The sequence below is a fragment of the Hippichthys cyanospilos genome, chromosome 1, assembly GCF_059441005.1.
Source record: "Hippichthys cyanospilos isolate Australia breed blue-spotted pipefish chromosome 1, RoL_Hcya_1.0, whole genome shotgun sequence".
NCBI classification, from domain to species: Eukaryota; Metazoa; Chordata; class Actinopteri; order Syngnathiformes; family Syngnathidae; genus Hippichthys; species Hippichthys cyanospilos.
Genome location: NC_142369.1, coordinates 28,819,879 through 28,845,259, shown reverse-complemented (window position 1 = coordinate 28,845,259; position 25,381 = coordinate 28,819,879). Strand labels below are relative to the sequence as shown.

Here is a 25,381-nt window from a genome sequence, read left to right as displayed (position 1 = left end):
GGCGCACTGCTTCACACTAAACCATTCAGAAACTCAGAAAAATGTGCTGCTTTATTATTCACAATGCCCCAAAAATGGTGCGCCGAAGCCCTGTATGTCAGACAGTACCAGGAAAGTAAACAGTTATAACATGAGCAGCTAATTATAGGCTACATTCAGAAATGATCATGATTAATACGGTTAATATGACCTCAACTAGAATCCTGTGGTTAGGGTTAGTGTAGCCAAAACTCAGTTGCGGGGATCCTGAAGTATACCACCTGTGATAAGTGAACTAGTTAACACAATCAAAACATTTTAATAAGGACTACACGTCAAATAATTAAGAGACAAAGAATGCTGTCCACCAACGTTTATGTATTCAATCTGAATAAATAGTACAATTTTAAAAGCATAGAGGATATTTTGTAAACATCTTGTATTAACCCGCAGTGATCCCTTTGGACCCAAGCATACATAGACAACATAGTTTGCTACGTTTACAGCATTTTATTGTGAAATACAGCAGTTTACTAGGAAGATATACAGCAAAAAAAATATGTATTCCCTGCTATATTTTTAATAAGGCTAAAAAATGACATTCCAAATCTGGCCACATGAAGAGCATTTAAGGATCTTCGCACAATGCTTTGATGTCATGCAAAACTAAAAAACAAAAATATTTGTGCTTGCCCTAAAGTAAACGGAGATATTGAGATTGTGTAAACATGGCCAAAGTAAAGTGAGGAGTTGAGATGTGGCTTCAGTGCAGCGTGTCCACCAACCTCTGGTAGGTTTCTCTCTCCTTTTTGAGGCTATGATGCTTCATCACGTGGACTTTTCCATTTCTTATCACTCTCTCCCGTAGCTCCCGATCCGACAACAGCCTCTGAGACTGATGTACAAATTCCTGGCAGGGATAAAGGCAAAATGAATTTCATTTACTGCCAATGGCCACTCGAGGGCTGCCACTGAAGTTGCCCGGAGAGGTTTTTAAAGCATAAAGCCATATTTGAAGATGCGAGAATAAAATGCAGATAAAAGTATTTGCATTGATGAATTAACACTTCAAAAGGATGGAGCCATTTGTAGCTCCAGGCCCAAATCAAGTCCAATGGACTTCAGTTTATCCTTAAATGGCTGTCACTTCCTATTTTCTTAGGAGGTAAAAAAAAAAAAAAAGTGGCAACTTTGAAGGCCATTACCAACCATCTGTCACAGAGACCTGCTGGGTGGGAGTGTAGAAGCAAAATTAAACCAATTAAAACGTGATCAATGCTTCGTTAAGTCACCGTTACTTGACATATGGTGTATCTGCACGGTATTTCACAGACCTAATGGCTCAGACCTGACAAACACTTTCTGCTCAACCCATCTCCACTCACATGAGGCGAGGCCTCGAGGAAGGCACATCCTATCCTATCTTTGGACCTGCTGTATTCTAATTGTTTAAATCTTTTGACCTGCGTTACACTACTTTTCAATCCCAGTTTAGCTCTGGTGTACTGTGCATCAGAATTACACAATGTTACGTTTAAGTATAAACGTGAGGTGGAATTAAAGCTAAAATTAGAGTGACCAAATTTTCCAAATTACCAGGACACTTCATGCATAGCTGAGAATCAAATATGCAATAAAATCTTACCATGAACTATTTGTCACCAATTTAATGACTAGTCAATCTGGTGACCGGTGGTTATTTTATTACTTTAGCAAATGCTAAATGCTATCTTGGTTGACAGTTCAACAGCACTACAGTCAATTCGCACACCATTATCCAATCTTTTTTTTCATTAGTCGCAGTGTTGTATAATTTGTATGCCCCTGCCCTGCAACTTGAGTTGACACATATGGCTGTTCTGTGCTCACAAACTGGGCATTGCTGTTGGGTGTATTGAATGAGTATTTCTACAGATATTTGCACTGTCCTACTGCGTGAGTGAACAAACCTCAAGTCGACTTCCGAAAGCGAGTGAGTACAGTACCGCTTTCATTTGCTTATTTACGCAGCAATCAATGCATGCAAGCGCTTTTTTGTCCAAAAAACTGAAAATCGATTGGCACAACAAACCTCGCAGTTCCACATTAGAAATGCAGTTAGAAATGATCAGATGGTGTTCGGTCTGACTACATTTCCCATGATACTTAGACACGGAAGGGGGAAGTAGTTCCCGTTCCGGTATGTGGCAAATGTGAATATAAATGAAGCATTTACCAACTAAGTTCATTTTAAATTGATCGTATGATTCATATAAGAGCTGTGTGACTGACATACACATGGTCCTAATCGGTTTGCTGCCTGGACCCCCCCCTCAAAACATTAAAAAAAAAAACAGGATGGTGAGACGGGACCTGCATAAAAATGGGACAAAACAAATGGGCTGGCGCAATGTGTTGGGATTCAGCGACTGCATTTATAAAATACATCTTTGGAAAAATAGAGACACACACATTGCCCATCGTTACTTCGGTGCTGCCTATCGACAGTAAATACTTTGATGGGATGGCTGCAGGAGCTTTTGAGTCTTTGCACTGGAATAAAGCAATTAAAAAAAATAGTCTCAAAACTAGTCTGTATTAAGCTTAACATCGGATCAGAGTATGTCATAGTGCGTCTGTTGAATACCTGAGGCGAAGAATACAGAAGACCAGTGACCTCATGTTGTACCACAGCTTTATTTCCTGGAATGTCCCTGGCCACCACAGGTATCCCCAGATCCATTGCCTGTTGAAGGAAGAAGCAATTTCATTTTCTAGTCTCCGTAGACACACCTCACGCGTCATTGTAGGTTTCCTCAACAGCTCAGTGGTATAACTGGTGGCTTATGTGTGGTGTTAAGCAGGCCGGATGAACCACATGTCACAAGAGCATTACTTGAATCTGATGCACGAGTATTAAAGGTAGAGTCATTAAAAAAAATCTGCAAATCATTTGTTACCCACCCAAACAGTTCCGGTCATTCAGTCATCACAGTCATGAATGTTATATTAAATTTGGGTTTTGGATTATGGATTAACGTTTTCTCCAACCTGCAATGATTATACGGCATAGGGGGGACTGGGGTAAAAAATTTGTGTAGACAGTTATATTTACCATTTCTAAAGCATTTTCCTTTTTACGCTGACTGTTTTGTGCTCCTTTGTCCACCAGCTCTTTGGGCCCATCTGCTTATTCGAAAAATTGTGATGTGGTCAGATAGGTCAGATGAAGAGGACCTAAGCGTCTAGACTGCTCTCACATTGGATAAGTATCCGATTTATATCCATATATGAGAGGGTCTGGAAACTGAATCGTAATGAATAAATAATTGCACTGTTTACATTGATATAAGAATCTGACATGCCACAAAAAGACATAAATAAATACCTAAACAAATAAGAATTGACCTGGGCATATTGTGTCTTAAGTACAAAATGAATAAATTCATCCCCCACTGAAGTCCTTGATAAAGCAGCCAAGGATGTGAGGGGAAAAAGTCTCTTTCTATTCTGCAACCAGGACAAATTGAATGTAAAGTGGGGACGCTGTGAAATCGGTGGAGAGAAGTGACGAATAGATGAAAGGAAGGTGTATGCAGAAGTGAGGGAGGGGAAAAAAGGATGAATAATGAGTCGAAAGTTTCAATGATGAAAGGAGGGAAGGCTTGAGGATGTCGAGAAGGAAAAAAAGGAGAGTGTTCAACTTACCCTTCTCTTAGGTATCCTCAACTAACTACCCATGGTGCCAGAAGACAACTTTGTTTTTGACTAACTATACTGAACCTGCTAGTTTGTAGGAAAGAGCAAAATCCTAAAAAACACTGTATTTACAGTGTACAACCGTATATCTTGTCACAGTGGCCAAATATTCAATCCTCAAATCTCAAATGACCTCAAATATTTGGCCAGAAATAAGTTGACTTATATTCTGCTGCTAAATTCAGGAGTCAATTTCAGAGCAATAGCTTCCTTCTTGGTCAAAGCTTTGTCAGATCATGGACGTCTACCTTGCTTTTGACACTGGTATCTAGCACTTTTCAGTTTATGGCAGACGTGAGCTTTGGTACTTCCTTGGTTGTTCCTGAACATTGCAAAAAAAAAACAAACCTTAAATGTGACAGTGACCATCTAGATTTACTTTTAGATCTGGGCAAGTGGTGAGGCCATAGAATTTACTAACCTGACTAATTCACTTTATTTTGTCTTTTCAAATAAAGACATTCCAGAATATGTGCCAAACGCCTGACACATGTGCCACATTTGGCCTTGTGTGAAGTTACATACTGTTTGCAGGACAACTTGATAAATAGCATGTAACTAGCCTGTGGATCAATACTGAAATATTGGCACTTCCCAAAGTCAATTATTACGCACTAAAAATGGATCCCCAAATCAAAATGTTTGATACTTAAGTCATTCAAGGAGTAATTGCATAACGACCAGGAATACAATAGAATGTAACTAAACTACCAGTGCTGAAATTATCTTTTAGGATACATGTTGCTACTTTTCTTCCATTTGAGCAAGTGCGCACGCATAAGTGCATCCACGCTACTTAGTTACTCACTCAGTCTCAGTCTGACTAATGGCACGACGGCAGAGCGGAAGGAGGAGTCATGTCTGCAGCATTTTTAGCTCCAAGCGGCCAAGTTGTGATTTGGGATGTTCATGGTAAAACGGTAATTAGGTTTGGCAATATAGCACAAAACAACGCATTTAGGATAATTCACTTTTACTGTTGACCATTCTTATAGCGTTCGTTTAACTTCTGTAATTAATTATTTTTTGATTGATATTATTCAGTTCAGTTAGTGTTGATTTTGTTTTGTTTACTACCTATGTGTGCTTTGACTTTAAACCCCTATGCGTATCTATACCATTCAGCACCACTTGCTGTATTGGTTTGGATTTGGGTAAGTCGATGTACAGTATAAATTTCAGCTCATAAGTAAAAGTATGAATATATGTTGAATGGATTAAATAATAAATGAAAAAAACATTTAATCTAAATCCTTGTAAAAATAATCATTGAAAATGTACATGTTAACCATTCCTCCTCAAAAATCCATAGATTGTTCACATGAGACATTGTACAGTGACCCCCAAATTAACATGACATTCTTGCCAATTATAATTGACTGTTGTAACAAGGAAACGCCAAAAATAATAAAAAATAATAAAAATAATTTTACTATGACAGTTATGTAATTAAAAGCTGTAGCCGTATCATTACTTAAGTCACAGAGAAATACACAGTAAAAAACACAATTAAAATAACTTTCTAGTCCTGTCACACACACACACACACACACACACACACACACACACACACACACACACACACACACACACACACACACACACACACACACCTGTTTAACTCATTCGGTGCCATGGACGAGAATTCTCATCTTTTAAAATAGTAATAAAAATAATAAATAATAACATTTTTCATGGAGGGTAGCTGACACCCTTGACTAGTGCTTATCTAATATAAAGCACTGAAGTGTTAACTGTGATCGTTGGATGACAGTGTTGCCATACATAATACACATACATAACATGTAATTCTAAGTAAGAAATGGAAATCAATCTTTCATATGATACCACCCATGTTTACATAGACACAGCACACAATATTCTGTCGTCCTTGAAAGATGAGTGAAAATGCTCAACATGGCACTCTCGGGTTTGCCTCGTCCGATAACACTTGGCACTGAAAGAGTTGAGGGGCATCATTTTACAGTTATAGTTCACTGAGCTCTAAGCCCGCCTGCCGAAAAAGCACATGCGTCGGGAAAGTTTAAAAGGCTGATCAAAATGCAAATCCGCACAGTGCATATTATGCATGAAATGCAGCGGTGTCACACAAAGCTGACACGTTGTCTGGGTTATGCAGTGAAATAGTGTAAAATAATTGAGTGATTGTCCTGAAGCTTTATGTGTAACAATTACAACTTCCCAACATAATAATTTTTATTTTTAATTCTGTTTGTGACAGAGCCTTTGTTGCCATGCTGGATATGCTGAATTAAGTGCTACTGAAACCCTAACATACAGAAACAAAAGTGCGTGAGTTGAGTGTGGAACTTTTGGGAAAATTCCAGTCATTTGATTATTCCATCTCCTTGAGAAGTAAGAATCTGTGTCAGCCTATGCCTTCAGCAGGTTGAGACAGACACACAAGCGTCGTAATCCAACCTTAAGCCAACAATGGCTGTCTTAAGTGTGTTTAGAGGCGAAAAAATGTATTTTCCAGGTTTGCTCTTGCGTCATAGTGTTACTTTTGATTATACATTGTGAAATAGTTGATGTGATCATGCGATTTGCAGTCTGATAACCCTTCATTACTATAAGGGTTACTACTACTATGAGACTATGAGACTATATACCTCCAAGATGGCGGCTGACATGCCTTCTGAGATGGAACTGTTGACCACAGCAAAGCATCTCTTCATGGCAGCGTGGAGCTCCGGCTGGCTCCTCTCCCGGGCTAGGAAGACTCCCGCTGTTCTGTAGAAGCAGTGACAAAGCTGCGTTCTGGCATGACTCAGGGCTCACAAAGGCGTGAGTGATGATGAGCAGTAGCGACATGCTTAAGGCAAAAAACACCGCTTCATTACTTGTGAGATCAACATTGACTTCAGGTAACCAAAGCGGACAAACTACATTATGTCGTGGTGAAATCCCAAGTCCAAAAACAAAACGATCAGCCCAGATCATGAAATGGGAGGATATGAAAAAGGACAATTGAGACTTGCATTTACTTCATCTTCCCCATAGCTTTATCTGCTTGTTTTGCAGTCAAACATTTTAGGGGGAAACAAAGCAGCTTCTTGAGTAGTTCCCCATATCCTGAGGTCTTTTATATAGTGTGAAGCTGACTATGAAATTTAAATGGGTACTTACCTCTTCACAACAGCTTCAACTTCATCAGTAAGCACAGGATCGATCTGGGGTAGACAAAAAGCTCCATAATCATTAACAATCCAAGGAGGACACAATAAACAATGTGCTGATGACTTCTGCAGAAAGCAAATCATTTTCTGAAAATCCTGTCTTTTTTAGGGATTGGGGTCAGGGTACGGTGGATGGCCAATCTGATTAATTGCAATGTGGGATTTGTGTGCATTAGCTTAACCTCAGAAAAGTCACATATCAATTTAGGTCAAAGATGCTGCCAAGCAAGCTTTTTCATTATAGCATATGCCATGTTTAATTAAATCCAAAAAGAAGTGTGTTAAAATTTAAGAATACAAACACAACATTTCTGTATCCGACTATAATCTATGATTTGGTAGTAATAGTTGTGCCAGCAGAAATGGGACCATGGTGCATAGCAATAGAAGAAGAAATGTCACAGTGACAAATAAACGCTCGTGGGCAAAATATATATTGTTTTTCATACAACTGTGTAAGAATGTGTAGTTTGAGGTGCTGTGAGGAGTGAGATGCATCATCAGTGACAAACTGACCTGAATTTTACTCCTGTGGATTTATGGTGAAACGTGACATGTATCATCTGGACAGTGACTAGTCTTTTTTTAGAATTCGGTCACCGCATTCATTATGCAGGGTCACCGCGAAAGCCCAACGCATTTGAGGCCAAATAAGTCAATCATACAAACAAATGCTTCTTTTAATAAAATGCATATACTTGCATTCCTCATAGAAACAAACAAACCACCTTCCACTGAGATTAAGGCGTGTTGAGATGATTCATTAATCTATGCTTCAACTGAATCATTGTATCAAAGGAGAACTCGGTACAGAGGAGAAAGTTGCGGCAGGAGGCAGTGGATAAGCCTTTGGCCAAGTCTAATGGTGTTGTTTTCATGAAGTGATACCTAACTTTTACTTGACACGACGGTTTAAACTGGTGAATAGTTGTAGAAATAATGTGTCCTGATATCAACGTTAGAGAGAAGAAGAAGACAGACAAATCCAGAAATGAGCAATAGAAAATTCAATCAGGGAGAATACGGAGCAGCTAACATGCCAGATGCCTGACTTTGTGACTTCATGATTCAGAACACAGCAGTTACTGTGCTATTTGTTCTGGAAAACTGAATATACAGTATATATGACTCACTGTTTGACATGAAAAAAGAATACAGGATATAAGACAAGCCATTTGTGAAACAGGGCAACAGGTGATTCATGTCATATCCCATGCCAGTGCATGTGTACTGTAGATCCAGGTTCATCCATCCGAGCAATGAAAAAAAGACCTATACATGGCTAGTTAGGTAAGTGCTCATCTAAAATATTCAATAAGCAGATGGCAGTTTGACACAAAGGGGAATTGAACAGGCACTATGCCTGATGACTCTCAGTCTGTTTGAAGAAGATTTACTGTATGCTGGGTGCTGTATACAAGGGCGTCTAAATAGTTAAAGCAGTATCCCTACTACAGTACACCCAATTAGCAGCTGCCTGAGGGCCCTGGCTATGTCTCTATGATGGCAACGATAAAGATAGCTAGATTTTTATTGTCATTACGCCTGCACGAAAATTTGAGTTAACAAGTCAATGGGGGGGGAACGTTAAATGAGTGTTAGAGGAAAACCACACAACTAGACATTTAGTCTACGTACTTACCCTTGGACCAATTATAATGAGCACGTTCTGGGGATTTTCAGTATGCCACCCTGTAAGACACACACACATACACATAGTTATTTCGACTGCTTGTATCCAGGATCTTGTTCTTTTGGTCATGACCCACAGCTCGTGGCCATAGGTGAGGTAGAAACGTATAATGATCGTAAAACCGAGAGCTTCCCCTGTCGACTCAACTCCTTCGTCACCACGACAGACCGATGTAGCGTCCACATCACAGCAGACGCTGAAATGATCTGCCTGTCAATCTCACACTTCATCCTGCACTCACTCGTGAACAAGACCCAAGGATACTCCCCAACCCGAGAGGGCATACCACCTTTTTTCAGTTGAGGACTACGCTCTCAAATTTGGAGGTGTGTTGATCTTCATTCCAACAGCTTCACCATCAGTTTAACGCTGTACTCAACCGTAAATCTAGCACTATCTCCAATGCAAAGACGTATTGCTAAGCAACAAGCTAGAATAGAAAAACATTACAATGAAGTTCTGAAATTCTGAAAATAAGTTAAGAAACGACAATGAAACACATTCCCTTAAGTTTAAATAACGAGGAGCCAGAATTCCTCAGTTCAAGTAAAGGTGATCCAATTTCAGTGTATGAAGTACCTGAAAAACTCTCCACTAAATAAAGAGGGTCCTTGACTCTTCTGAGGCCACAGATCAACAGGAAGACATGGAGCCGTTCCACGTGCCGACCACTTACACCTGGAAAGAGGCCAGACACGCAACAGCGGTGCTAAAATAACAAAAGAATGCATAATGAACACCCAAAGTACTGGCAGGTAATTCAAGTGATGCATCATACAAGGTCATGAAGAAAATAAGACAGCGGTGACTAATGTGTTTGTGCAATACTCTGATCAGAGTTGTAATGCTCAGCAGGGAAATTGGGAGACATCGAAAGGCTGTGGCCTAATCATTGTAAGTCATAACTACATAGCCACAGCGTGACAGTGTCAAGAGCAGCCTTGAATTGCTGGAAAAGAACTAATGATGTCAAATTGGAAGGAGGAAATGACTGAGTCAGCTTTTTGCCCAGTGCGTCCAATGTTGGGCGTGATCCAGCGATTAGAGCCCAGCAGCACAATGCCAGTGACTACTTTTCAGCGGTTGACCTTCAAAAAGCATAAATCCTCCTAACCCCGCCATACAGTGTGATTATTACAACACGTGTATGTAGGAACGAAAACGTGCACACACATGAACCCTCACGCGCATCCGTGCGCACCTGAATTCCACAACGTTGGATGTACTCATATCAGAAACAATTGGTTTCATAATTACAGTATTTGTTGGAAAAAGCTGCCAAAGTCTCCGTTCATTCTGCACATAACTTTTCGCCATGTTCGATATATTAGATGACAATTCAACTGTCAGAAATAAATACAAGATGCTGTTTTGCAGTTAAATCATGTTACATAGACGTGAATGATGGGTTTTGGCTTCATTGCAAACGCAAGCTAATTGGGTATCGGACAGATAAACATCTATCAACATTAGAAAGTGAAAAATATTTCCTCTGACTGGCAAGATTACACTTAAATCGCAACATACACATTCACATGGTAAAAGTACCATGACGGTTAGGAAAAATCCCCTGCTGCCAGATAAGTCCAGATCAGGAGGCCGAGGCAGTTCTTTAAAGCTATTAAAGAGGATCTCAACGTGACAGCATAGAGTCTGAGCATTGACCGTGATCCCTGGAGCCTATTGTCAGTGTAGCGCATCATTCACTTAGATGTTTTTGCATTAATTTGTGTGATGAGAAACCACATCAACTCAAGTAAAGCCTTGTGCAGTATTTTGAACAAATTCTTTCACATTCTACTTGCAGTATTTTAGTCAAGGATGGCACTTTCCTAGAAGTGTGATAACTAAGTTGGTCATGCCATTTCAAGCTTTGACATGACGTCACCATCCGGGTGAAATCTCAGCTCCCTACTGTCCTCTTTCAATAGTTTCCCTTTGATGTAAAATGTCTTTGATGTAAAGATCAAAGGATTGTCCAAAAATACTGCACAAGGATTAACACCCATATTCTAACATCAGAAAAAAAGTGCATAAATATGTATTTATTTCACCTTGGAACAGAGAAAGCAGGTAGTGACGAGATGAGAGCAAAGCAAGTGTGCGGTGCTGCAAGTGACTGTTTGTTTTTTTTAGATAAAACATGGACCGAGCCTCCATAATGAAACATAGGGCCAAAGAAGTACAGTATAGTGCGCTGTGGTGAGTGTTAAAGGGATTATCAATGACACAGCAGATGGCAGGTGGAGTGGAATACGTACTGTATGCTGACTAGTGCCTACCTAGGGGAAGCGAGTTCCTGAATCACATCTACATAGAAGGTACATCTCTGTAACCTAGGATTGGGATTGGTTTGGAGTTGGAAAGGTTAACAAGAACTTAGAATGAGCAAACATCTTGCCACAATACATTTTCTCAAGGTGGAATCATAAAATATTCCAATGTGACAGTCGTCCCACCTCCTCTACAGTTTTGTGCAGTTCACTGAAAAATGTTTTTAGTTTGTTTGCCTTTGACTTCAGAGGGGCTTTTTGAACAATCCCGTGATGCGTTGAGCAGAAGATTAGATTGGATATATGTGTGCGCACGAAAGTGGTTTTCACTTGAACTACTAAAATTAATCTCTCCCTTGTTTCCCAATCATGCAATATGGTTTGCTAGGAAATCATGACACTATGTGATAGAAAGAGAGGCATTTTAGCACTGTGACAATTATAAAAAGCAGCAGTTGTTAACAGGTAAAATACCGTATAATTTGCAGCCCCTTTGTAAACTAGTGCCCTATTCAACCATCATGAGAAATCTGTTTGTATATTTTGACAAACAAACAAAACAGGCAACGGGACGAGCTGATTCACTGAGACCAGATAATATAGATTTACTATGTCAGTCTCCGTACCTGACTTATACAGCTCTCAATCAGGGGCGTCAGAGTCAAATGGAAAAATTAACTACAAGCCGAGGGGCGGACGGATCTAATGTTGGAACATTGAAAAAAATGAAAACGACCGTACAAAGTCTATTGAACCTAATTAAAGCTACTGAAAACCTAACGAATATATTACTATATGATTGGATTGAAAGGGTAGTAATGTGTAATTTTTCATTTTCATCAGGCCAACAAGCACATTGAATAAATGAGGCGATATCATTCAACGCACCATCTTCAACGCATATTCACACTGGGAAATAGCCAAAGCAGGAAAAGGTTCTTTTCAAAGAAATAAAAAATATCAACAATTTTCTATCAGTCACTTACGTGAAATATTTGAGATAATTGAAAAATAAATTGGTGGTAATTTATTCATATCTACCGGGAGACAGACTTTCACTTCAGGGGGTAAAATTTTCACAGGAGTACTCAAACACTGTCCATACAACCTACGTGACAAAATCCCCTTTGGCCTTTGCCTACTATACACAATAAGGTGTTTTGGCTCCCCCTGTAGACCCGGGGCCGGGGTCTTGCCACCTCTTTACACAGTTAATGCCCTGTAGTTGTGCCATGCATAGGGTGTAATGCTAATAATTCCTCTGTCGCGCTCTGGCTGGAGACCACATCAGCCTGGTGCCTGGTGTTTATCAAAGTTCTGCTCTTTTAGATTGATGGACACACTTTATTTCCTCTCAGGTTTACGTTTAAAAAAGGTTGCCGTTGTCTGGGCAAACTGTGTCTTCAAGCAGAGGGTTTTTGATAAAAATCCCCCTCTTTTCGGAACTCAGACTGCTGAGATTAAAGACGTTTTAATTCTTACACCTTCTGCAGGCTTTGTTTCATGTTCCGTCTTGTCTTTGTCCGCGTGTTTTGTTTTATGATTCAGTCTCAAATTATACTGTTTCATTACCACACTTTATTTTCATAAAACAAATTGCCACACTTTCCCCACATAGAAAATACATGGGTTTTCTATAGAATTATATTTGTGCCACAATCGCAAGCGAGCAATAAAAAATTTGAGCACAAAAAATGATAACGAGCGAACGAGAACAGATTTTGAGTGCAGAAAAAATGTCGAGCGCGCAATGATAACAGTTTGAGCGAGAAACTGGATTGTGAGCACAGAAAAATCTTCTTGCTCGCACAAAATCTCTGATTGCTCACTCGCGATCTCGTTTGTTATTTGCGGGTGAATACAACAAGCATTCTAATCGGAGACCAAGCAGTCAGTCAATGTACTGTTGCTCGCTCTGACTGGCTAGCTTTGTGACATATTTGTAACGCGTGTACCGAACTGAGCGCGCAGAGAGAACACAACTCGAGAGAGAAAAGAGCTATCAGAGATTTTGAGCAAGCAAAAAGTTTTTCTGTGCTCAAAATCTATTCGCGCTCGCTCAGTATTATTTTCTATGCTCCAAATCTATTCTTGCTTGCTCAAAATCTTCTATTACTCGCTCGCGATTGTGGCACAAATATAATTTCATAGTTTTCCAGCAACCTCCATGAACATGTAATCCGACTCCAATCTTGTTTGAAACCCCCGGTTCTCAGTATCCACCTTCAATTTTGCCATTTTCTATGGCCTCCCACTGAAGGAAATTCATATTTTTCAAATTCAATATAACAATAGAATAGTGTGTACTCGGAACTGTGTTATTCTAATAAAGATTGAGACGACGTAATGTCAGTATAAAGCAGATATAGTCTTGGCCCAGGAGAAATAAAGACAAGTCGGCACCTCCAAAAGGAACAGATGACATCCCCCAACACAACATTCCACCAGGAGCAAAAGGCTAGGTGTGGCCCTTAAGAGAAGATATCAGCCAGGGTTTATGGTGGACAAACCTCCTCCCGCTTCAAAGAACAAAGACTTTTGAAGACGCCATCCCCACACAAACAGACCCCCACGCACGCACACACCGACACGCACAAACGCACGTGCACGCACACACTTGCATTCCACAGTGGGACTAGATGCCCCAAAAGGGTATATGAACTGAATGTTGAAGGTGAAACGTTGCCATTTTCTGCTCTGACCCGTGGCAGGACTGGCCCGAGGCCTCGTGTACTTTCCCACTCTGTCTGGATTAAATCAATTGTTTCACTATGTTGTGGTATGGGCGATCTTTCAACAAAAACAAACACGCTAGGAACTAGGTTAAGGCAAGAAGCTTTTTCTAGATTCCGTCATTACCCACCATTGCATTGTGGGTAATGCAGTATTGGCAGCCCATTCTAATCAGAAAATAATATCATCCCAGGGGCCATAGAAAATCTTTTTGCGGGTTGGATCCGGTATGCAGGCTGCAACTTTGACATCCATCCATCTATTTTAGCTTGAAACAATGCATTGTAGTTCAACTTACATTACCGGTAATTACCTGCAAACCAACTAGGTACATCAACAAGATAACATCATATACTTATGTCTGATAAAGAGCTTGACACATGAGTTAACCTGCACCTGAACTGAGAGCTTATAATCAAGCTCCTAAATCTAAACCGGTGGCCCAAAGGCACACATTTAGGCACAAAGCATATAATACACAATAGTACCATTCGTGAAAGACGGTGCAGAAGTCTCAAATGAGGTCTCCTCTTTTGACTATGCTGTTCATTTATGTCACTAGCGATGAACGGACAGTTAAACCAATTCAAATACAACATGATGAAGTGAGGGCGGCACGTTGGAAGAGTGGTTAGCACATCCGCCTCACAGTTCAGTCGCAAGTTCAATTCTAGTTGCGCTGGCCTTCCTGTGTGAAATTTCTATGTTCTCCCCGAGCACGTGTGGGGTCTCTCTGGGCACTCTGGCTTCCTACCACACTCCAGAAACATGCATGGAAAGTGTACTGGACACTCTAAATTGTCCTTAGTTGTGTTTGGGCACGTAAATGCTTGTTCCTCCTTGTGTGCCCTGCAATTGGCTGGAAACCAGCAAGCCAGTGACGCTAGTGAGGCTAAGCAGCTATAGAAAATGGATAGATGGATGACGGAGTGAGCCTGCTGCAAGCGTGAGACACAGATGGAGAATAAGAGTAGACACCAACTAAAGATTTCTAGAAATGGATTTTTGTCAGGTTGCTTTTCTCCATTGATAGTAATTTAATGATATGATACTGAAGAGTATACAATACATATAATTTAGCACCTTGATGTGGTCACAGTCAAAAAGAGGATGTCATGAACACTTCACCATGTTCAAATGATTCAATCAACCACTGACAAATAAACAATGTTGACCGTGAGGTGCATCATAAACACAGTACCAATATGAAAGTATAAACATTGTGCTGTCAAGTTCAAGAAGCTGTGACTGGCAGATTTTGGATGACAGAACCTCTCCTTCCTTAATACTACATACTAAAAATAATACTATTTACATATACCCCGCGCCAACTGCTCAAAAATGGCTGGGATAGGCACCAGAAAGCTAGCGACCCGAGTGAGGATACGTTGCTAAATGAAATGAATGACTGGATGAGGTACTTGTGTTTTGTTACATCAAATTTCAAGAAAAAAACTAATGGATAAGAGACTTAGGAAAATAAGAATGACTTGCACAAGTCGTGAAGCGAGGTGACAAATGGCCTGAATCTGGAGAGCTATTAATCAAATGTTATTCTCAGTACACAACACATTTAGCAGAATCCAAAGAAAGACTAAAGATGCACAAAGCAGTATATATATATATATATATATATATATATATATATATATATATATATATATATATATATATATATATATATATATATATATATACACATATATATATATATATATATATATATATATATATTTTTTTTTTTTTTTTTTTTTATCTGACAAGAGTCTATTGGATTGAAACTAATGTGTAGATTATAACTATTAGAAAGTAAGTACCGGTACCGGAGTATGTTTCCATATTTATGTTCTTAGTGGAGGCTTTGCTACTTTGATCCTGCCATTCATAAATCTTATACGGCGTTTTGTCTTCTTATGTTGTTGTTGTTGATGTCGTCATGTCACAATCAATGTTTTTACTTTTAGCAAATGTAATTTGGATTGATTTCACTGCTACTTCCTGATATGTTCACTGGAAAGAATAAGTTTTGTGTCTTACAATATGAAAAGAATGACCTTAGGAAATTTACCAAGTATAAATGTTAATGTAAATTAAGATGTGCATGGTAATTATCGGAGTGATAATTATCAACCCAATAATGGTAAAATGATATCACCTGTAGCAGATCTATTTCAATGAATTATAATAATGAATTTAGGTTGTACTGGTTGCTGTCACTTTGTCTTATTTGCAAAGAAACCGTGGCGGTTTTAAAAGAAGATAATAGCAGCCATCACTTGTCCACCAAAGCGTCTAATTATGCCAGCAACCATTCAACATAAGAATATACAGCTACCACTGACAGGTTGGTAGCTAGTGTGCAGGCTTAGCAAAACATATTTATTCGAGCAACTACCATCCAAGAAGCAAACATGAAGACAAGTTATTTCCTGCCATTCAAACTAGCAAAAGCCAGCAAGCCTTTTACCGAAGGGGAGTTTCTTAAAGAGTGCAAGGTGGAGACCTCAAGTATTTTATGTCCTGAGAGCAAGAACACATTTGAACAAAAGAACTTATCATGCAGGTCAGTGACTTGCTGTATCGACGTAATTGACGAGCACCAGCAAGCTAAACAATAAAGCGACAATTTTCCAGAGCTGAATGACACAGATTGACTTTGAGTGTTATGAATGTTATGAGTGATGAACACCTCAGATTTATTCAGAGAATTGCCACAACAAGATTACCTAATGACTTTGATGTACTGGCTAAAATGGGTGTTCAACAACACTGTTCTCAATCAAAAGTAAATGTTTTTACGTTAGTACTTTAGCTAAATTTATGTTTGGTATGTACTGTTAAAATGCATTTTTTTATACGTTTGTATCTTGTTGCTGTCCCGGCCCGGCAATCAAATTTTAAAAGTCAATGTGGCCCCCAAGGTAAAAAGTTTGCCCACCCCTGAGCAAGACAGTCTCTTTTTTCTAAAAACAATGTGTGTTCTTTTGATTGTTCTTACTGTGTAGCTTTTCTCTCTCCTATTACAGTATTCTCAGTTTAGCAATTACAATACCAATTTCTTCTCCTGTTCTCTCCTGCTTGGTGTTTTACATGTTTCACCACTACTTTCTTTAGTCTATATCAGCGTTTCTCAAACTTTTAACCCCTTTAAGAAAGACGATTTTCCAACGACCCCTATTACATTGTGTGCAGAAACAAAACAAACAAACCAAAAAATCATTTAAGCCAAACATAAGTGCTCTTTTTATTTAGCAATATATTCAATTTGAAAATAGGTATATTTGTTACTTTTCAGCTGAACAGATGGTTAGAAAAAAAAAAAATTGCAAATTGCACGCCTCCTTTAACATCCTGTGTCAATTACCCCCCAAAAGGTTGCTGACAATTATTTAGTCAAAAACAGCATCATAAAATAAAATGCTGCTTTAGCTTTGCTGGCTTCATTGCCTTGTTAGCAAGCAATTGTAGACGCAAAATGCATTTTGACAAATTTCAAAATGATTATATTTTGAAAAATATATTAAACTGGTTGCATTGACTGCTGTAGTAAAGAGTCATAAATACTTTTAACAACTGAATCTAAAAATAATATGAAATGAACACAAATTTACATATTTTTGATTAATAACCCAATATTCTGTCCTTCCTAGATGTTACTATCGCGTTTATCTAGGTAGACAGACAGCAGCGAATGAGTGTACAGTAACTCTTCTTTAATTTAGTTGTGTCAGTAGTAAAGCTCTCACTCATTTATATTGTAAAGCTGTAAAGAAAATACACCAAACATAACTCAGGTAAGTCCCATATGCAAAAATTATGACTTAGTAAATGTACACAAATTGTGTAAATTAAATCAATCATATAACTGAAACACAAATGATTGTCCCTTTGTTAATTAAGATGCAAACAAGTATGAATATCAATGCAAAACATTTGCATATGCAAACATTAACCAAAAGGAAATACCTGGCACAAACGAAAATACTAACGAGCTCAACAGATCCAAGGCAACTCTTTATAAGATGCTGGATAAAAATTAACACTAGCTAGCATGTTAGCAACAGTCACAAGATGGACCAAAAAATGACTAATTTGGGGCATATTAGCATAGATGACAACTTTCCAATGAAGAAAACACAACTTGCAGACACTCGTGGGCCAGGTCTCACAAAAAGAAGGAACGACGAAGGGGGAAAAAAAAACAAACAAAAAAACACATCTAGTCTCTGGCATCCAGGCACACAGAATGAATGGGAGAGTGAGGCTTTCATATTCTCATTTCTCTTTTTGTAACTTTCTATGTCTTTGTCCTTTTAAATTAGGGCCTCAACATTTCACTTCACAGAGTAGCTCACTTTGAATGAAGTGAGGACATTATAAAAATATTCTTTCAACAAGAATTAAAGAGTGGTACCTGCTTTCTGTAAGAATTCAGACCAGTTGAAATCCTCTGTTGCTCGGGTCTCAATACCTTTAACAAGAGTGTAGAAAAGGAACAGTATAAATTCTACAAATATGTAAAAATTTGGTATCTTTAATCAGTGGCAGCAAGGTTCACGTTAATTACTCACCAATACAAAGTCCTGCTACCTCTTTATTATGATATATAACATTTCATTTAAAACAATGATGAAAAATTGACGTGGGCCTTTTTGCAAGGATGAAAAAAGGTTCTGTGCTATTCATGCTATCGTCCGTAAACAAACGTGGAACGGCTAAGTTCCTTGCCGCATTGGCTCATTGACAAAACATGACTGAATGACATACACGGGCAGTGCATAATATTTGCATGAATACAAAAATAAATACTCTATCTTAGATGAACAAAGCTTCACGCGGCAAATAAAATCGTGAAGGGAATTGAGCAAGGCATGCTATTAAAAGTAAAGTAAGTATGAACTTAGCATTCCTGAAAGCATAATAACAGAAGGAAAAATGTGAATATGAAAAGATTGATGCAGGATTGAAAAAGCAGGGATGCACAGGTATAGCATGAATGTTCTTATTGAACTTACCCTGCGGCTGGACATAGATTTTGCTGCTCTGGGAGCGCTTTGGAGTAACGAGGGGTCACAAGGGGAAGATAAAAGGATGTTAAAATAAGACCATTAATAGCTTTGCATTATTTTGCATTTAGTTCAGATCACGTTTAGACTCTATTTGAAATTTATTGCTGGAATGTAATCTGAAAATAAAACAGTGCTATCCTGCTTTAATGCCACATATGTTTGGCGTATGCAGCCTATTGTATCAGTAAAACCCCTCCTGTTGTTTTTATTGTAGTCCGATTCCTTTTATTTGTTGATGCATCATAAATCCAAACAAATAAACATTTGTCTTTGACAATAATATAATGTACAAAACAAGCAGTCTGAAGGTCTGAATTTTGACCAAAATAAAATACTATTTCTGGCATTCATTTTAGCCATATATTTATGTTAGTTTTATCATTGTGTCAGGCTGAAATATAATGTATAAGAGGTGTAAAATTCATTTTTTATTATGGGCCTCGTAGTTAAAAGTTTCTGTCAAAGGGCTGTTGTGACTGTGAAGTCAAATACATTTTAAGTATGATCGTCACACATATACATATTTTGAAATCTGATGCAGCTAAAAACTGTTCATAAGGGGTATTGTTTAAAAAAAAAATGTGTTGAAGACAAGTTAGAAATTTTGTATTTTAGCCAGAAACTTGAAAGTCCTAATTAGCATTTTGCGGGCCACATATAATTACGTGGTGGGCCAGATCTGGCTCTCTAGGCCTTTAGTTTGACACCCATGATGTATACAGATGAAAAGAAAACAGTTGTGAATAATTTAATACATGAATAAATCACTTAATAAAAGCGAAATAAGGGGCTGTTGAGCGCAGACACGGCATTAAAACAATTTAAATGGCAGTCCTACTAATTGAAGATGGTCAAATGGAATTGAAAAAAATAAAACCCTACCAAATATAATTCAGCTTCTTTTTTCAGTTTGTTGGTAAATGCGACTGCAAACCTGTTAAAAACATACACAATCACACACGCACACAAACACACACACACACACACACACACACACACACACAAACAAACACACACAGATGTTTAATTATTAAACTCACCTTTGCAGAAGTCATTTCATTAAACTACTTGTTCATAAATTAACATTGTAGCCCTATATAAGCATAAACAATTCTAATAGGAGATTAAATGGAAGCAAACAACAAAGGTAAAACACTTAATTCACAAAGCTAAAAAATAATAATAATAATAATAATTTCGTGATTTCAAATGTAAAATTGGAAAAACGAAATTATGAAAGACGAAGTGGCATTCATTTGCATATATGAGTTTGTGAGAGGGCCGTACGATGACAGCATTTCCAAAGCATTTTTTACATGTCAAATACTCAAATGGAATTGCAGAGATACGTATGTTCTTTCTTTGCATCCAAAAATGTCCAAACTTAAGAAAATTCAACTCCTTAAAATTACACAACAGATATCCTCTGTATTCATTTGAGCAATATAACAGAGAGTGTTGCAATGTATAGTATTAAATGTTTACTTCCTGGATGAGTGTGGCAGCAGCAAATGTTTGAATATGGACAATAAGTACAGTAAGATGGACATATGCCGATTGCTTTAAGTTCTTCCGTGATAAAGACAAAATAATAATTGTTAGGTGCACTTTGAGCGCAACACCTAAAGTGCTGTCCACTTCACCAAATAGCACCAGTAATTTGACAAAACATTTTGGAGCGGTGCCATAGTAAGGTGAAGTTAGCGAAAAGAAAACACATGGATAATTGAGACTGGGGATAAAACAAAGCAGGCAAAATGATCGTTTTCTTGCTCAGTGATGTCACTTTGACCTCAAAAGGTTAGGAGACTCTTAGCAGAGTATGTCGTATGTAGAAGATTTGCTGCCGTTTTCCACAGTGGATTCTCCAATATTTCAAAACCTTGTCAGCGGGATCCCTGTCGCACCTAGCAATAATGACAAGGTAAGCTAACACTAAGTTTTACTGTACAATTATGAACTCTTTCAGTGCCATGGGTGAGAATCCTCATCTTTTAAAATAGTTATAAGAAAAATAAATGATAAGATTCTCATCAAATATGTTTCTTTTAATGGAGGGTAGCTGACATCTTTGACTAAAGCTTACCTAATAATCCAATTGAGCACTGTAGTGATAACTGACCATTGAATGGCAGTGTTTCCATACATACAACGTAGCTATTACCTACATGGAGTTGAAAGTAAGGAATGGAAGTCAATCTTTCATATGATACCACCCATATTTACTTAGGCAAAACACACAATATTTACGCAATATAAGATGAATGAACATGCTAAATATACTGGTCCTCTAGAGTTAATAATAAGTCTATAAATAGTTCTGGTCAATGCGTATCAAGAGGAAGTATACAAAAACTCATGTTAAACAGTACATTAAGCACAGTAACAATGATGTGAGCTAGCTGCTAATGTTAGCCCCACCAAAACCACCTATTTTTGAAGGTCGGTCCCTAACCTAGCCTACAGAACTTGAATTTGAATATTGACATTGAAATTGTGGAATGCACTAACTGTAAAAGTAATAATAGGATTAAAATACAAAAAAAAATAAAGATTCTGTATCTTCGCATGCCTTTAAAAGTTTACAATACAGTACAGATCCAATGATTAGTAGTGTTTTTAGGCTTGAGCCAACCTTCCACTGGAAGTGTAATGAGCTAAATGAGCTACATTTGGAATGGCAAATCTGTTATGTTGGTAAGAGTAATATAAAAGTAATGCAATATTAGTGTAATGCCTTCCACTTCAAATACAGTAATATTGTAATGTAACAAATTACCTTGAGATCACAGTAACAGGTAATAAATAATGCATTGCAGTTTTGAAGTAACTTGCCCATCACTGTGTGTCAAACCAAAGATGGTAAGATTAATAGATTCTTTATAATATTGACATGCAGCAATATCACCGTGCTTTATGTAGAACTTTTTCCATAACCACACGTCTCGTCTCAACTTTCACATCTTCATTGATGTCTGTTCCACCAAAGATAATGCCAAAGGGTACCCGGATGTCTGTTTTGAAGGTTACACATAAATAGGTTTGTTCAGGTAGATATGGCAAAGGAAACAGGGTTTCTGATGTGCTACATAATTGTAGCGGATGACACAAAGGACTGAAAGAGACACATTTTACCTAGCAGAAGTCTGCCTGCTTTAAATAGATGAATGGCCAGTGCACCTTCAAATTGAGGACTGTGTGACACCAGGTCTGCCACGTCAGAAGAGGACTCAAATTCCTCTGCATTTCTGAGTACACATGTGTGTCCTGCTGATTCAACGTAGGACCTAAAAATGAGGGGAATATGATATGCACAGTTCCATGGGAGAGGATTTCTGATTTCAGATTTTTATCATGGATGACATTTTAAAGGTTTTGGATCATCGAGTTAATCTCAATACCTCACAAAGACAGCAAGTACAGTATATGAATGATGAATGCAATTAACCACAATTTGGGGGGAAAGTGAAGTTTAATTTTACTGTTACAACTTTATTCAAGGCAGGTTTGGATTTTTTCTTGTTTAATGAACAAAACCTTCCCCATTTTATAAGAGGCATTTGAAATGTGCTCATGTTGTCTTTATGAGACAAAAAAAAACCTGCCAAATTATTTTCAAACATCCAGATACAGTGGATTTATATCATTCACACACACCTGTTCGAATGCAAGTTTGACTATAGTGGTATAATAGAACAAATTTAATAATTTCAGGACCTTTTCTTCCGTTATCAGGATTCTGTGACGCATGCTGATAGCATAATCATTTGAATGAGGTGTATCGATTGAAGGAAAACATAAAAACATGATGGGTTGTGGCTTTCGAGGACTGGACTATACCTGAGGTTTTTTTTGTTTTTGTTTTTTATCTCACCTGCACAAGCTTTATGTTACTGGCTATGTGATTAAAGTTTTGATTATCTCTGAGCAACTAAATAAATACAATAAAAACATGCAAATAAACAAGTATATCTATTTCTGTGTTACGATGAAAAAATCAAACTGTGCCAAACATCTTATTTTTGAACCATTGAAAGAGTGTTTCACATTTTAGGTCAATATTGGTTGAAAAAAAACAAACAAACAAACAAAAAAAACCACCCATCCAGACATCCATTATCTTATCTGCTAAACCAGTGGGCGGGGTACAGCCTAAACTGGTTGTCAACCAATCACAAGGCACACAAAGACAAACAACAATTCACACTCACAAACACAGCTAAGGACGTTTTAGATCAGAGGTGTGAAACGTGCGGCCCGTGGGCCAGATACGATCCTCGTGGAGGTTTAATCCAGCCTGCAAGGTTATTTCGCATGGTTAAGCATTACAGAAATGAATAGGACTGAACCCATTCACTGTGCATAATACTGTAACGCCCCTGCGTGTGCTAAAGGATTGGCTCAATCCTGGTTTTCTTTAGAAAAGAAATAGAACTGTTAACAGGCGCGTAGTCCCGAGCTGCTGTTAGCCAAATGTTCCAGTTAGCAACTAACTCTCTCAGTCCTCCTCTGTAGTCTTCGTGACCAGACAGCAATTTTATTTTCTCCGATGTGTTCTATACAAAATATGTATTTTATGAATACATAGCAGAAAGAACATAGAAAATTTTCATTAATTTCATGCAATTAAAGGAAAAACGTTATATTAGGATACAGGGGACAAAAAAAAAATATTTTACTGTATCTTTTTGTTTATTTTAAACAATATATTTACACTTGCCTCTCATTATTCACAAGAAATGGGGACCAGGCCGGCGTGCATAGCAACAAATCTACATATTATTGACACTGTTTTTAAGATATATAGTATGATGTTACCTGTCGGGCCCACTTGTAGATAGATTTTCCTTAGTGCAGCCCGTTAGCGAAAATTAGGTTACAATTCAATTCTCTATTAGGTACTGAATCAGAGATATTGATCATATGAGGATATTGTATAGGGACATATTTTTTTTAAATTCTCCTTTGCTTAATCACATATCATATGATTAATATGATATAATCATATCACTTAAGCAACACAAAGTTGCTAAATGTAAAGGAAATTAAGGACACGCCGATACAAAGGCAGTTGATACTGTATGTTAGTACTCAGACTAACTCAGACTCACTAAAAATGTGTCAATACTGGACTGTGAAACTGATACTACAATCAGCCTAACACAGAGTTTTCAAGCAGGTGGCGTATGAGGCCTGTCAGTCACGTGGCACTAATTATTAAGTTAATGCTCTGTAAAACAGATGTCAAGAGTTGTGTCGATTAACCCTATCCCATACATCTATTTCTGTGGAAGTCATTTCACCAAAGTCAATAGCAACTTTTCCCGGGACTATGTTGCAGGAAACATACTCCGCATTCATTCTGACCAAGCACAAAAAGCCATTCACTGAGTTATTGGGATAATAAAAACAAAAGTGATGGCCATATCTGTGTCTGGGACCATGTCATCGTTTTATGACATTAATATCATCAAATCTAAGTCCACTACCAGACTAACATGATTACACACATGCATTGGACTGGTTGGATCCAGTCAATGGCAGTCTTGCACAAGCGTAATGTGAGTATTCCCTATCATTGAAATGCACATACATGTGTAAACTCAGTTTTAGTTAAGTATGGTTGATATATTTTTCATGCGATATGTATCCAGTATAACCATTTTGGAAAGTGTGCACAATGCACAACAGGAATATTTGGCTGTCCTGTGGAATCTAGCTAGTCAACTCAGGGCGGCTGGGTTAAAGAGCAGTTAGCATGTCTGCCTCACAGTGAAAAGTACCGAGTTCAATTCCAGCACGCTCAGGCCTTCCTGTATTGAGTTTGCATATTCTCCCTGAGCCCGCATGGGTTCTTTCTAGGCACATTCCTCCCACATTCCAAAAAAATGCATAGCAAGTGTAATGGACATTTTAAATTGTCCTTGTGTGTGATCGAGTGCGTCAATGTTGGTTCATCCCTGTGTGGCCTGCGATTAGATGGCAACCAACCAGTTCAGGCTGTACCCCGCCTACTGCCCAAAACCTGCTGGGATAGGCACCGGCAAGCCAGCGTCCCGGCGATTGTTAACGATCCCGTTAGGGTGATTAAACGGAACAAACGTTCCCTTAATTTTTCGGAGCACCTATTGTCACATTTTAGCTGAAGCAGTCACAATCAAAAGCACAAGAAGTAGTAGCAAGCGGAGAAACTAAACTTTTAACTACTGGGCGCGGATGTTTCCCAGGGTATCAATCAGCCTATAGTCAGGCTCTGCTCCATTGCAGAATGCTGTCTCCCCTGAATTATCAAGGCATCGCCCAAAACGCGTCACTTAGTGGTTAATTACCTGATTCGCTCTGCTGTAGTGTGATTTCCTGATTTGGGTTCGAGACAAGCCAGAAAAAGTAATTTCATTTTTTTCAGTCTTGGATTAATATGTATACATTTGCGACAGTAAAATTGAAAGGTAACCTGTACATGCTAATATTGCTGACTAGCAAGCCTGGTCGAAATCGTTTCCTGGAGGCTTACTCTTGCCTTGGGAATTTACTTTGGAATGTTTGTGTCCGACTCTCATATAGTTCCCTGGAAACATATATCTTTGGAAATAGCTGACTTGTTGGCGCTAAATGTGAGCGTTCTCCTTTGACAACTACACGGGATCCGGCAAACACACATCTCAACCATTATACACTGTTGACGTTTATCGCAAG

At 38.3% G+C, this 25,381-nt stretch overlaps 1 protein-coding gene across 3 annotated transcripts; it reads right to left on the bottom strand.

The window, feature by feature from the left end:
* Window positions 1-45: 45 nt before the first annotated feature.
* On the bottom strand, window positions 46-25,350 carry glt1d1 (glycosyltransferase 1 domain containing 1). 3 transcript variants are annotated; one of them, XM_088408693.1, is made up of 12 exons: window positions 25,015-25,348; window positions 21,821-21,972; window positions 21,594-21,699; window positions 19,568-19,619; window positions 18,632-18,668; window positions 18,031-18,087; window positions 9,190-9,288; window positions 8,560-8,609; window positions 6,868-6,911; window positions 6,351-6,471; window positions 2,606-2,704; window positions 48-889 (listed from the first exon to the last, which is right to left on the bottom strand). In XM_088408693.1, exons 1-12 carry the CDS (start codon window positions 25,080-25,082, stop codon window positions 743-745), a joined length of 1,032 nt encoding a protein of 343 aa, XP_088264819.1. In that variant the 5' UTR covers window positions 25,083-25,348; the 3' UTR covers window positions 48-742. The 3 variants fall into 3 exon arrangements, with proteins under 3 accessions (XP_088264826.1, XP_088264819.1, XP_088264835.1); XM_088408700.1 differs by lacking the exon at window positions 9,190-9,288 and having other exon boundaries at window positions 46-889; window positions 25,015-25,350; XM_088408709.1 differs by lacking the exons at window positions 21,594-21,699; window positions 21,821-21,972 and having other exon boundaries at window positions 50-889; window positions 25,015-25,345.
* Window positions 25,351-25,381: the final 31 nt, after the last annotated feature.

Bases quoted from the DNA above. Each gene is read 5' to 3' on its own strand.
- glt1d1 (XM_088408693.1), bottom strand. From the start codon at position 25,082: ATGAAATTACTTTTTCTGGCTTGTCTCGAACCCAAATCAGGAAATCAC. The intron at 8,610-9,189 runs GTACTTCATACA...TGTGTCTTACAG, and splicing joins TTTAGTGGAGAGTTTTTCAG to GGTGGCATACTGAAAATCCC. The intron at 890-2,605 runs GTATTCAACAGA...TATCCCTGCCAG, and splicing joins TTCTGTATTCTTCGCCTCAG to GAATTTGTACATCAGTCTCA.